Raw genomic sequence first — 12,337 nt, 5'->3', positions numbered from 1 at the left:
TTCAGCTTATTATAATCAAATGTCAAATTTGTATCCGGAAAAATATTGGAAATAAAATTCTAAATAAATAATGAGTTAATAGATAAATGTTCATGTGTGTATTTATGTGTACGTGTACAAAAGAAGAGAATTTAATAAAAAGCTACGAACTACATTATGTAATTTAGTTTATTATAAAATATATATTTAACTCAAATATACATTTTGTTGTGTTTATATGAATAAAATAAACAAGAAAATCTGATATATTGTTGGACAAGAATTTTAATATCTTTGAAAGATAGGATAAGAAAGATCTCAGATTTCTTATTGGAAGAATCGAAAGGTTGTGGGATTAAAGACAAATAAGAAGACAATATATTTTTATGTATAATTCACCAGACAATGTTTATTAAGATGATCTCGCAACTCCCAAGTACAAAGTGCTCACTGAGCAATATTGCATTTCTTGCATGTAGTAGAGTACATTTTATCCATATTTTTCGTTTTTTTCCACTAGAAACAACAACTGTGTTTGTATTCTTCTCATTTTTAAATATTGTACATAACGGTATATAATATTTCATTATCATATATAATATTTTTAAACATTTATTGTTTAACATAGAATAATAAATATTATTATATCACAAAAACAGGCAGATTTTTCCAGAAACATTTTATTTTTTAAACTAAAATATGTAATTATTAGAATAACGTTGAATATATTTTTTTTCTTATTTTTCTTAAAATATTTTAAAATATTGGCAGAACATGTTTTTAAGAAAAACTTTGTATTTTATGGAAAAAATTATAAATTAATATTTTGAAACCCTAATGTGTTGTGCAAACAAAATTAAGTAAATACTTTTTTAATGATTTCAAATTGTTATAAAATAGATATATGAAGTGCATTAATCTGAGTCTTTTATATGAAAAACTTAAAATAGAAATTAAACATTAAAATGTAACTTTTGGTTTGCAACATGTTTTCTTTTAACTCCAGCTCTTTCTCCAATATTTGTACTTCCATTATACTTCCTGCCTCTCTTTCTCTAATTGCATTTTTAATATTTTTATTTCAATTTCACTTTTCGCCTTTAAATCTTCTATCATAAATTGCACCAACTCAATTTTTAAATCCTTTAATATATTATATTGTGATATTTTCGAAGTTATAGACTCTTGTCTCTTATACTGTTTGCGTTCCTTATTACCCAAATTGTCATAAAGTTTTCTTTTTTGAAGTGGTCTACTTCTATTATTCATTAGTATTCCTATTGCGGACATTTTATGAAGTACATATTTGATACATACATAAATATATTATATGTTTTTCTTATGATGACATCCACTCAATAGTATATTTTACCTGTTATATTATCATAGTAAAATTGTTAGTTATACCATCAACTGAAGGTTTAATAATTTTTCGTTACACATAATTTCTAGAAGCATCCGATTTTGATTTATAAGATCCTCCATCTAAAAATTAGAATATAGGATTGCATATACATTATTTTAAAATATATTTTTGCAAATTATTAATTTAAAAATATTTACCTGTTTCATACAGCTGCATCAGCAAAAAATTTTCTTGTCTTCTTTTTCAAATTTTCTCAACAATTTTTCAAAATTTCAGAACTTCAACATTCGCCAGAAGATCTACTATTAAATGATTGTTCTATAATTTTCCAACATTTATCTTTATCTTTTAAGGTTACTGTATCAGATTTCTGATTTTCAAGAACGCAAACTTCTTTTTTCCTGTCTAATATTAGTAATTTCAGATAATGGATTGACATTATCCAATGTAAGTATTAGAATTACCCAAGGTTTATCACTGAACTGTTTATCCATAATCTAGAATATTTAAAAAAAATAATAATATTCATGGTTTATTAAAAACATAAGTATAGGTGAGTTTTTTATTTTATCAATTAATCAATCATATTCTGTGCAAAATGCAACGTTGTTAAAAACTGTATTTGTACATAATTCGAGTAATCCATTGATGAATTAAAAAATTTGCCTAACATATATAAAATGGATAATTGTATACTTACATCAAAATATTGCCATCTTCTAGTATTGTTACCGCTCTTTGCATTGTGATCTTTTATGCTCTTATAAGTATTCTTCGTGCCTGCCATTTCACTCTGAGATTGCAATTTTCACCTAGACTGAATCTGAAACAACAATATAAAGAATTTTAATGCTATTAACCATCATTCTTAACATAGTGAGTACCTGAAATATCTTATAATTAAACATTTGGAATTACCTTTCTGTGCTTGTCTCTAATGAAACACTTTTCGGCACAAAGACTCCATCGTTGATTACGCTTATTTTATCTTTATTCTTTTATCCTATTTTATCCTTATTCGCTTATTTTTATTTTCTGCATTTAGCATGTATACATGCAATTAAGTGTATACATGCAATTTGGTGACCACAGTGTCCCACTTGCAATACGCATCTTTTTCTGCATAGTGATATAATAGTGATATATGGTCTACTATTACAACATTCTTTGACCACTGTATTTTCATCAATTCATTGTCAATTAACTTCTGTTAATAACTTCTGTAATTAACTTCTGTAATTAACTTCTGTGATAGTCTTCTGTGATAGTAGTTCTGTGGATAGAATCATGATACTTTTCTACACACAATTACTGTATGCTGCAGAAAGAACTTTGTTTTTTTCATTCACAGAAAATTCACATACAATATATTTGCACAATGATACTTTCATTTTTGGTCGCTGATGTAATCTGGTCGTATCAGATTTTAACAGTCATGAATATAAAAATAACTAAGAACGAAACGTGAACCCCTAAAATCGAACTTCAGATGTTTCCGCTGTAATCGACATAGGTTGCGGTCAAGTCACTAGAGAGCCTATAATCAGAGTGGCGCCATACGGGTATCACTTGTGATCGGTCCGCCATGTTTTAGCCATTCCCTCCAGTTTTTTAAACGCATTATTTTCTAAATTTTGAATTCATGCTAAAAAATGTTCAAAAATTTTTAATTGTGACAATTAAAAAATGATAATAAATAAATATTGTATATAAAATAATAATATATATAATATTGTATATAAAATAATAAAACTTTTACATATATTATTTATTATAAAATTTCATTTATTTTGTACTTTCATTTATTTTATACTTTTTTTCTTTTTTACAAAGTATTCGAAAATTGTTGGCACTGTATTTGATTTTAATTTCTTTTTATTATCCATTCTCTGTTACCACATTTTAAGAGCAAAATGCATCTGTAATAATATAAAAGAAATCAAAAATTCAGAAAAATATTATATATGTATATACCATTTCATAAAATATTATATATTAAATATTGTAATTATCACATTATTTGATTTAGACTCACAATGCAATGATAATTGAAAAGATTACAACAAAAAGAGAAAGAATTAAATTCGTAACCAATGTGATGACTATACATATACTTAGTGCCAAGATATTACCGTGTCTTCAGATATTATAATTAATCTGTGTATATTTTATGTTACAGAGAAACGATGGCGGTATATGTAAAAAGAAAGGAATATAAGTCGTTCCTTCCAAATTTTGAATTTCGATTGGTCGATTCCCTTATGCACTATGCATTATGCGTTATGCATGTCTGTGCTGCTATACATACCAACTCACATCGACTTAGAGATACTAAAAGGAGAGATCGGCCAATGCGACTCGATCGTGATTGGCTCTGCCATGATGTTGTGAAACCGGATGTGAGAGTGAAAGAAGTGAATGTGAGAGTGAGAGAAGCGTCGTCTGCTTACGATTAAGTTGTTACAAAAATAATTTAACAGACGAGTCTTTTACAGTAAGTAAGTTTAAAATCATCAATGAAAATGTATCACTAGAACTTTTGGTAAAATATATATATAAATATATACATAAAAATTCATTTATAAATACATATATACATTTTATGTGTAAATTAACCTAAAAGTGCTATTATGAAAATATATTTGAACATGTTTTAGTTTTGAAAATGACAAATTGCTGTGCGGATTATTGCGAATTATGAATCTTTTCTTGTTTAACACACTTTATTTTTCTCTTTCTATAGATATTTTCTAGTCATCCCTTTCACCATGTCAATACTATGATGGCTCCTGACTTTAAAGAATACACCACACTGACCATAATACTATAAGAATACAAGGTGTACTATTGCGCATAATGGCGATAGCAATATTGGAAACAACCAATCAAATTCTGGCCTTTATGTACTTTCCTCTGTATAATAGCGCATATTGGAATGACCAATCAAATTTTGGCCTCAAATTTGCTTTTTTACTACACATCGGGAATGTTACATGTTGTCTTCTTACATCATACTACTGTCCTCCTTCTCCTGAAACATAATTCGACCAATAAGACAAGAGAGTTCCGAGCCCATTTAGCTATCTTATTCTTTCTAGGTCCGTCAAGACGAAAGATCAAAGAGATTCGCCGCATGCTCCGTCCAATACTATATGAGTGTCGAATCATCACTATGAATTCTTCGAAGCATTTGATTAACCAATCGGAAGAAAGAATTTTACTAATTGACTAATCAAAAAATACTTCAAAGCAGGGATTATTTACGTGAAATCTACGTGATGTTTACATGATCTTTTTGTTTGTAGACAATGTAGACTATGTAAACTATAAAAATCTATAGTGTACGTAATACAAACTATAGATTTTCAGTACTCACAGTGAATAACGGAACGCATCTCATGTAGATTATAGCTATCTCATATAGCTATTGTAAATTATGTGTATCACCAATATCAGAGAGAAACCTGAGAATGGAATAAAATAATCTATGAAATATCCAAAAACATCCAGGAATAGGTTAAAGATACTGCAACATTTTCAGGATATTCCTGTGATGTATTATAAACGTTTCGACTGTGAGCACAACACATTTTTAATATAAGTAAATTATATATGGATAATCCTTATAAAAAATAAATTATATAAAATTTTCGTTTCATTATATATAATATATTAATAGATTTAATTACGAGATTCAAAATATAATCATAGACTTTTTTTACTCAAATGATAGTTTTTTTACTTAAACATTAAATTAAATGTATTTATTAAATCAATAAATTATGCAGACTCTAAAGTTTAAATTCTTTAGGAAACGTTTGTAAATTAATCAAGATTTTATAAGGATTAAATTAAGGAAAGTATAATAATTCTTACTTTTTATATTATATATTTTACGTATGTATACAATATAAACACAGTATACAATTCTATTTTCTAAGCACATTACAATATCAATTTCTGAGATCTGGACAACTTTAAATCATGAAGTAAATCATGGCAAAAAAGATAATTTTATACTGAAATAAAAATTTATTTGCAATAAATATTTCTTAGTTATTAGTCGATAAATGTTATATTTTAAATAGATTTCAAATTATTTAAAAATCTAAAATCTAAACTTCCTTAATTTCCTTCTATTTCTAAGTTTGATTTATAAGTAATGTTATAATTATATGAACACTGTACACTTTACAAAAAACGGTACAAAAATTGAATATGAATTTCAACAATTCTTTCGATACATTATAAAATGTTGTATTTAGCTTAAAATATTCAACATTTTTGTTTTATTATTGTTTATATTAGGAATTACTTCAACACTTACAAGAGTTAATATTTTGTATAAAAGAAAAACAAGTTACAGCTGCGTTTCCTCAATTAAAAATTTTTACCAGAATCTTACATTTTCACTCTCTAGTTGTTTACGATTTTGTGAGACGCAGCTATCTCAAATGTTTGATCTTGCGTCGAGACACTTAATAATTGGTATGGTTGTCTTCAAAAAATTATAAACCAAATATTTCTGAAGAACTAATAAAATACGAATCAAACATGGTAAAGCAAGAATTTCAGAAAGGCAAAAAGCTTGTTTTTAATGTTACGTTTGACGAGATGAACATCCATAAATGGAAATATTGCGATAAAAAAGCTCACAAATGGAAAGATGTTGTCGATTTAGGTAGACAGTTGAACGAAGTTAACAATAATAACCAACTTAGAGATAGCTCCTAAAACATTGATTTTTATGCTAATCTGCATTAATGGGTCGTTTAAAACATCAATTGTACTTGTTCGTTTGAAATTGGCATTCTGTATGGCAAAGGAGCAGATGATGATCATACCGATGAAGGTGTAAATCTCAGCATTAGTGAAGGTGTTGTTTCCGGTGTTAAGTGCACAGATGACTAAAAGAAGTTAAATATAAATGTCATTGACTCTCAGTATTTAAAATATGAAAATTTTAAAATTATCGGGTGAGTGAGAGTGGTTTGCAGTAATTTCGCTTTATTTTTTTAACATTTCAACTCAATTCGAGCCATTTTCAGCGATGTATAATCATTATATGTTTCAAACGGCCATTGTTGTGTGCAACTATGAAATTCATGTAAGCATTTAAGGAAATATACGAACCTGTATAAAAGATTACACAATTATTATTGCGGAACTATTCTTGTCCGATAATTTTAAAATTTTCATACTTTATAAATGTCATTGTTGTATTATACTTTTTAAAGTCTTACTACAAAAATTACTTACGAATGAAGATTGATTTGCATTAGATATTTCACTGTATAAACGAGTTTCTTTCATTATGTTCATATTGTGCTAACGATGGAGTGGATTGTTGTATCTGTGAAAACGATGATGGCTAAAAAGAAGTGAGTAGTAAGTTGCTTTCCTTTTAGGAGACTCACTGAACACAAGTATCTATTTTATTAGCACTTTTTATTTGCTAACTCAACCTGACTTCGAGTCGATGCTTTAGAATAACAGATAAATCTATGTATAAACAATAATCATCAGTAGTTCTACATTAAGTAAATCAGTTTTAAAGTAAATAATATTTATTTTAAAGTAAATCATTACAAGTTATAAAAGTTATAAAGTAAATCATTTTTGTTAACATCATAAAATATCATTATTTCTTTGTTTTTTAATCGAAGCAAGCATCTATTGTTTCCTTTGCACTCTTAAAGAAGACCGCAACATGTACGTAAAGCGACTAGTACATGAAAATATTTATTTTTTTATAATTATTTGTATTTATCTTTTGCATGTGTATTCAGAAAAAAAAATTCTTTCTCTTAATTAAATGAAAATAAATAATTTAATTCCGTCTGTTTCGGATATCTTTTATAAACGATACAGCCGATTATTATACCTTTCAAATTTTATGCATAAGATAAGTAGCAAGATTATCCAACTAACATGCACGAATGTGACAGTTGATTTTCTGGATAAAATTTATCGAAAGGTGGAACAGCCTTTAAACTATTTCTTATATTATCATCAGTCTGCAACATTAACTATCATTATTATCACAGATATGCATTTTACTCACGTTTATTAATCTCAACTTACATTTATGAAGAAAATAAAACAATTCAGAACGATTAATTTTTGCTTTATGAAGAGATACAATGACAAATTATATATCAATATATTTATAGTATTCCTTTGTACGTACATACTTTAATCTACGCTAAAAATTAATGGAAAAAAATATTTTGACTGTTTCATTATGTAGTTGCTTCAAACTAGAAAAAATGAATTCTTCGTCCAAATTAACCAAAATATTTCTCACCAATAAACGAGAATTAAATATTTCGCCTCAGTTTAATATAAGTCAATTTTAATACATGCAATAATTAATTTAATAATATTAATTGAAGAATTTTATGAAGATGTTAACAAAATATTTTTAATTATAATTAGGCATTGAATATTTGAAACTGTGTCGAGGACCGCAAAACACTGTATTTAATTAACTTAATCTGCTGATGAGTTTCATAAATCATGTTATTTCATAACTATACTAGAGAATATATTTTTTATCTCACAATTATTTAAGGAGTAAGTATTTACAAGAATATTATTTGAATAAAATAAAGTCTTATAATATGTGAAGAAATAAAGATCATTAATAAAGATCATCTTCATATAGGGTGTTTGATAAGTTATGATAAAACTCTCGCAGGAGTAGAACGGACTAAACTAATTGTAAGTCGAAAAGTCCTGTACTATTTTACAATTTTCGCAATAGTTAACAAGATATTAAATATTAAAAATTGCCGAATATTATTTATCAATAATACTATTTTATCAATTTTACTAAAGTACTTTACAGAAAAATAACAAGTACAAAAATTGTTTATTTTCTTATGGTAAAGTTCCGAGATTTTTTCAGAATTTTTTAATACCAGATTTCCTCATGTTGGTAGAAATAATTGCCATTATATAAAAAATGCAGTATAAAGGAATTGACAAAAAATTCTGAAAAAATTTTTAGAATTCTATAAGAAGAAAATAAATAATTTTTGTCTCTTGTTATTTTCCTGTAAAGTTGATAGTACTTGAATAAAAAATTATTGAAAACCAATATTCGATAATTTTTAGTAATTAGTATTCTGTCCAAAATGAAAAATAGTTCCGGTGAATTAACACAAAAAATCAAAAATAAGCAATTTGGAGTGCGAACTTCATAAAATGCAGAAAAATTGCAATATCTCCTAAACCATTAGTTCCTGGCGCTTTAAATGATAATTGAAGTTCTATTCAGAAGTGTTATCAGAAATGCCGTAACGTTTAAAAATTTGTTGTCCCTTAGATGTGAGAATCAAACATTCAAAAAATTGCCATATTTCTTAAACCGTTGATGGATCCAGGACTGTCAACAGAGTTGCCAGAACTTCACCCTTCGGGTGTTGAAAAATTTGTAACACCTGATACAAGAAAATTTGTTAAAAGTTCCGGCAAATCTGTCGACAGGATCGATCTAGTTTTGGGTAGCATCCAACGAGTTCTAACAAAAGTTATTAACGCTCGAAGCAGTAAGCTCAATAGTTTAAAAGATATCGTAATTTTTCGTATGTCGGATTGAAAAATTTCTAATATCCTATTAGAAATGTTTCGTAAAAAAACTGATTTATTTAAAGTTAAACGGAACTAATAATTTGTGGGCCGATATTCATAGTCGGTTCTTATTTCAAGATTGTTTTAAATAATTTCTTAAGACGCTAATGCGGCCCTCTGATTAGTTCATGACACCTCAAGGCTGAACTTAAGACAGTCTTAAATATAAGATCTGACTATGAATACCGGCCGTGCTCTCGTAACTTATCGCTAACTGACTAATTTAAGATAGATGCGCGCGCCCTCGCATTATGGCGTAGTCATAGAGTAAGAGAAATAAAAAGTCGTAACTGTAAACGAATGCATCACAATACACGCGCGGAGATGCTCACAGAGGAGCCTAGATAAATTAATAGTAATTAAAAAAAAGAAAAGAAGAAAACAAATAAAGTACGATGATTTACATATAAAATCAAACATACACCATCCACTAAGATTAAAAGTAATCTTCCTCATTCTTATTGATAACAACTTGCATAACTTATTAATAGCGTGTTTCATGCCATTAGCCGTTTTAACTGGTACTATCGCGGACGAGATTATCATGTTCGCGTTGCAATTCGACGATTCTACCTAATTTTTATTGATATGGAAACGAGCATTTTTCGCAGAAGATAACTAAGTTGTCGATTTGCAAATTTCGAACATCTTTCCATTTGAAGCGATCCTGGAAAGAGAGCTGACGTGTTCTGCCGCCTTCAAAAGTCTTGTAAAGTATGTTAGTTACAACGGCTTAATCGATGAAGATTCATATCATGGAGATCACAACCTCAGATAAATATGTAATAGGTCCTCCAGTAAGGAAATGTCCAGAAGTAAAAGGTTCCATATTGAATGGATCATTACACAAGGCATATAAAGAGCGTAAATTTAGGCAGGCCTCTGCACGAGTGTGGTGCACAATTCTTCAAAAGTGAATAAGGCACTATCATTGCGGTTCTCAACAAATTTTTGCAGGACTTTACCCCGGCCTCTTATAATCCACCGATATGAGGAGAATATGGTGGAATTAAGATCCATTATACTCTCTTCGTAGTCAATTGGTCTTGAAGTGATCCTTTGATCTGTTGCTACGCAAATTTATACATCTCGGCCAGTTCTCCTTGAGCTATCTTGAAATTGGTGGCATTGTCCCTGTAGACAATTCTCTGACAACCTCATCTACCTATAAAACGTCTTAAAAGTAGCTATAAAATGCTTCAAAACTTAAATCACTAACCGAGTGAACTAACTCCAGGTGAACCATTTGCATTGCGAAACAGATGAATAAGGCGATATAGCTCTTATTGGTTTTGCGTCCTCGTTCTTTGCTCAATAATGTAGTAATAAGGTCTGCAAAATCCGCACCACAAGTGAAGAAGGGATGTACAGATGCAACGCTGTCCGCGAGTAAATTGCCCATCAATTGCAGAATTGCATCAAGATGTAGAAGTGTCGTACGCAGGAATGATAAACTTTGCAAACTATGTCTTTGCCGCATAGGAGCCAATATTTCTGACGAATAGCCGCGAGAAGCGCCTGCGGGCCAGAATGAAGAAGATATTTATGCCCTCTTTCGATTAGTAATCTAGTTAATTAATGATGCGAGGGTAGCAGAATGAGATGTCTCTGATTGAAAGTCAAAGATGCCTGGCGTAAACAACTTCCCATTCTAAGCAGATCCTTATCATCCAAGAAGAGATATTAGATTAGCAATTTGCTAGATGTCTTCAAGTTTTTTGACTGACGTAAATTTTGACACGAAATCTTCTTCTAAAAGACCACTTGTGCATTTCTGATTAAGTGCGACCTCGCGATCTCAATTTCCGTTGTGCTAATATGGTCGACTAGTCTCTCGTGTTTATTTCTACAATTAACGACAAAGCGGAAAACGAACGCCAAAAAGCTTTCTATTTTGGATAGATCTGAGATCCAAATTATGAAATATGGAATCTTGTGTTATGATATGATATATAAGATTTTAAGATTTCTTTCTTCGCTTCGGATTTCCTTCAGCTCATAAACTGATACCTTAGACAAATCCGTTTACTATAGTAATTCTATCGTTGGAGAGATATGGACCTTCCCATCACATGCTGTGATTTTGAAGGACACTAGAAAATGTACCTCTTGATAATAAGTTGCAAGATTGTCTTCGCTCCTAATCGCGACCATGCCTCTGGAAGAACGTTGGTAATTTCCAAAACGCGATAAATGACCGTCTACCGTGATACATCATTCTTCATCCAATGTAAGGCATCCAGAGTGGAATCTATGAATGCAAGAATCTTGTAAAATTCGATGTTGCAAGTTGTCTTACTTGCTTTATTAAACGAGAAATAGCGCGCACATAGTTTTGAGATAATTTTAATCGGCGCAACACGTGACTTCATAATAATCACTCTGTCTGTTTCCTCGTTGTGTGCTTTGATATAAATGCAGGTTCTATATTTTGAGAAGTCATAAAATCCATATAAAATCAAATTGATCGAAGAAGATTTAGAAATGTTGCGAGTTGAAATTTCCAGCGTTTCAATCTTGGGTTGCTTCACCGTCGTAGGATCTGATGTACCAGGATCTTGTGCTAACCTGTGTACTCTCGGAACCATTTTTGCAGTTTCTGACAAAATGATCGCTCTTCAAGCAATTTATGCAAGGCTTCAGATACCGAGCCTCCTTGAGACGTTCCTCCGCTATCAATGCAAGAAATTTGGCGCAGCGATACAAGGAATGTGCTTCATCGCATAAGAAGCATGTGCCGGCAATCGCCGTACTTGCCAAAGAGGTAACTCTATCAGTCGTATTCTTCACGTGATTGTCCTTTCCGTGTGAACAAGATTGATCTTGTGCCTTTGTAACACTCTTGTTACTGCCTATGAGCTTCACGTATGGCATCGTTGTATCAAAAATTCTATTAGCTTATCAAAATTGGAAACTTGAGTGAGTGTCGCATTTTCATTCGTAATTGCGACATTGACAACTCTTTCTTCTCAAACTAATGTTGTTCGATCCAATTTATTTTCCACCGTGTATAATAAAAGATCACTCCATGAATCGGTGGATGCCCTTAACCTTTTCAACTCCTTGTTGAAGTGATCTACTAAATGCAGTATTGCACTGGTCGATTCTTTCTCCACAGCAGACATTGCGAAGAGACACGTGTCTTTGTCATATAACACCACAGTCTTCAAATCGTTCCTGCAGTTGTTCCCACTGAATAGTTGTCATCAGATAACTCGATATCCTCGATCGCTCTAGCTGTTGCCCCGAAGACGCAGGAACGCAAATATATAAACTTCTGTATTCTTGGTGAGGTGATATTCTAATTGTTATGAATAGTTTTCGTGAAAGCATCCGAAAACTGAGTCCACTCTTCGA

General features: G+C 30.1%; 2 protein-coding genes across 20 annotated transcripts in view; one reads left to right on the top strand and one right to left on the bottom strand.

The window, feature by feature from the left end:
* The window catches only part of LOC105146322 (somatostatin receptor type 2), a 39,173-nt gene extending 38,404 nt beyond the window's left edge, over positions 1 to 769 (top strand). For all 4 annotated transcript variants that reach the window (XM_011056492.2, XM_011056493.2, XM_011056491.2 and 1 more), the window contains exon 4: positions 6 to 769. The gene's annotated coding sequence lies outside the window, so the exon portion shown is untranslated. The remainder of the gene's footprint in view (positions 1 to 5) is intronic.
* Positions 361 to 12,337, bottom strand: part of LOC105146324 (uncharacterized) — a 104,738-nt gene continuing 92,761 nt past the window's right edge. For 3 of the 16 annotated variants that reach the window (XR_015544539.1, XR_015544547.1, XR_015544546.1), the window contains exons 2-6: positions 4,722 to 4,809; positions 2,264 to 4,376; positions 2,046 to 2,168; positions 1,543 to 1,842; positions 361 to 1,464 (exon numbers count right to left, since the gene is read on the bottom strand). Coding sequence is in view for 3 of the 16 variants with exons in the window: in XM_087404458.1 (XP_087260584.1) it covers positions 11,492 to 11,854 (363 nt within the window). In the remaining 13 variants the exon portion in view is untranslated. Of the gene's footprint in view, positions 1,465 to 1,542; positions 1,843 to 2,045; positions 2,169 to 2,263; positions 6,076 to 6,189; positions 6,253 to 6,604; positions 11,855 to 12,337 lie in introns of those variants that run through there. The other 13 variants (XR_015544543.1, XR_015544545.1, XR_015544544.1 and 10 more) reach the window with 10 other exon arrangements.

This window comes from Acromyrmex echinatior, chromosome 3, assembly GCF_024713525.1.
Source record: "Acromyrmex echinatior isolate Ae372 chromosome 3, ASM2471352v2, whole genome shotgun sequence".
Classification (NCBI taxonomy): domain Eukaryota; kingdom Metazoa; phylum Arthropoda; class Insecta; order Hymenoptera; family Formicidae; genus Acromyrmex; species Acromyrmex echinatior.
Note: the sequence above shows the minus strand (reverse complement) of the source record. Positions and strands in the feature narration are given on the sequence as shown.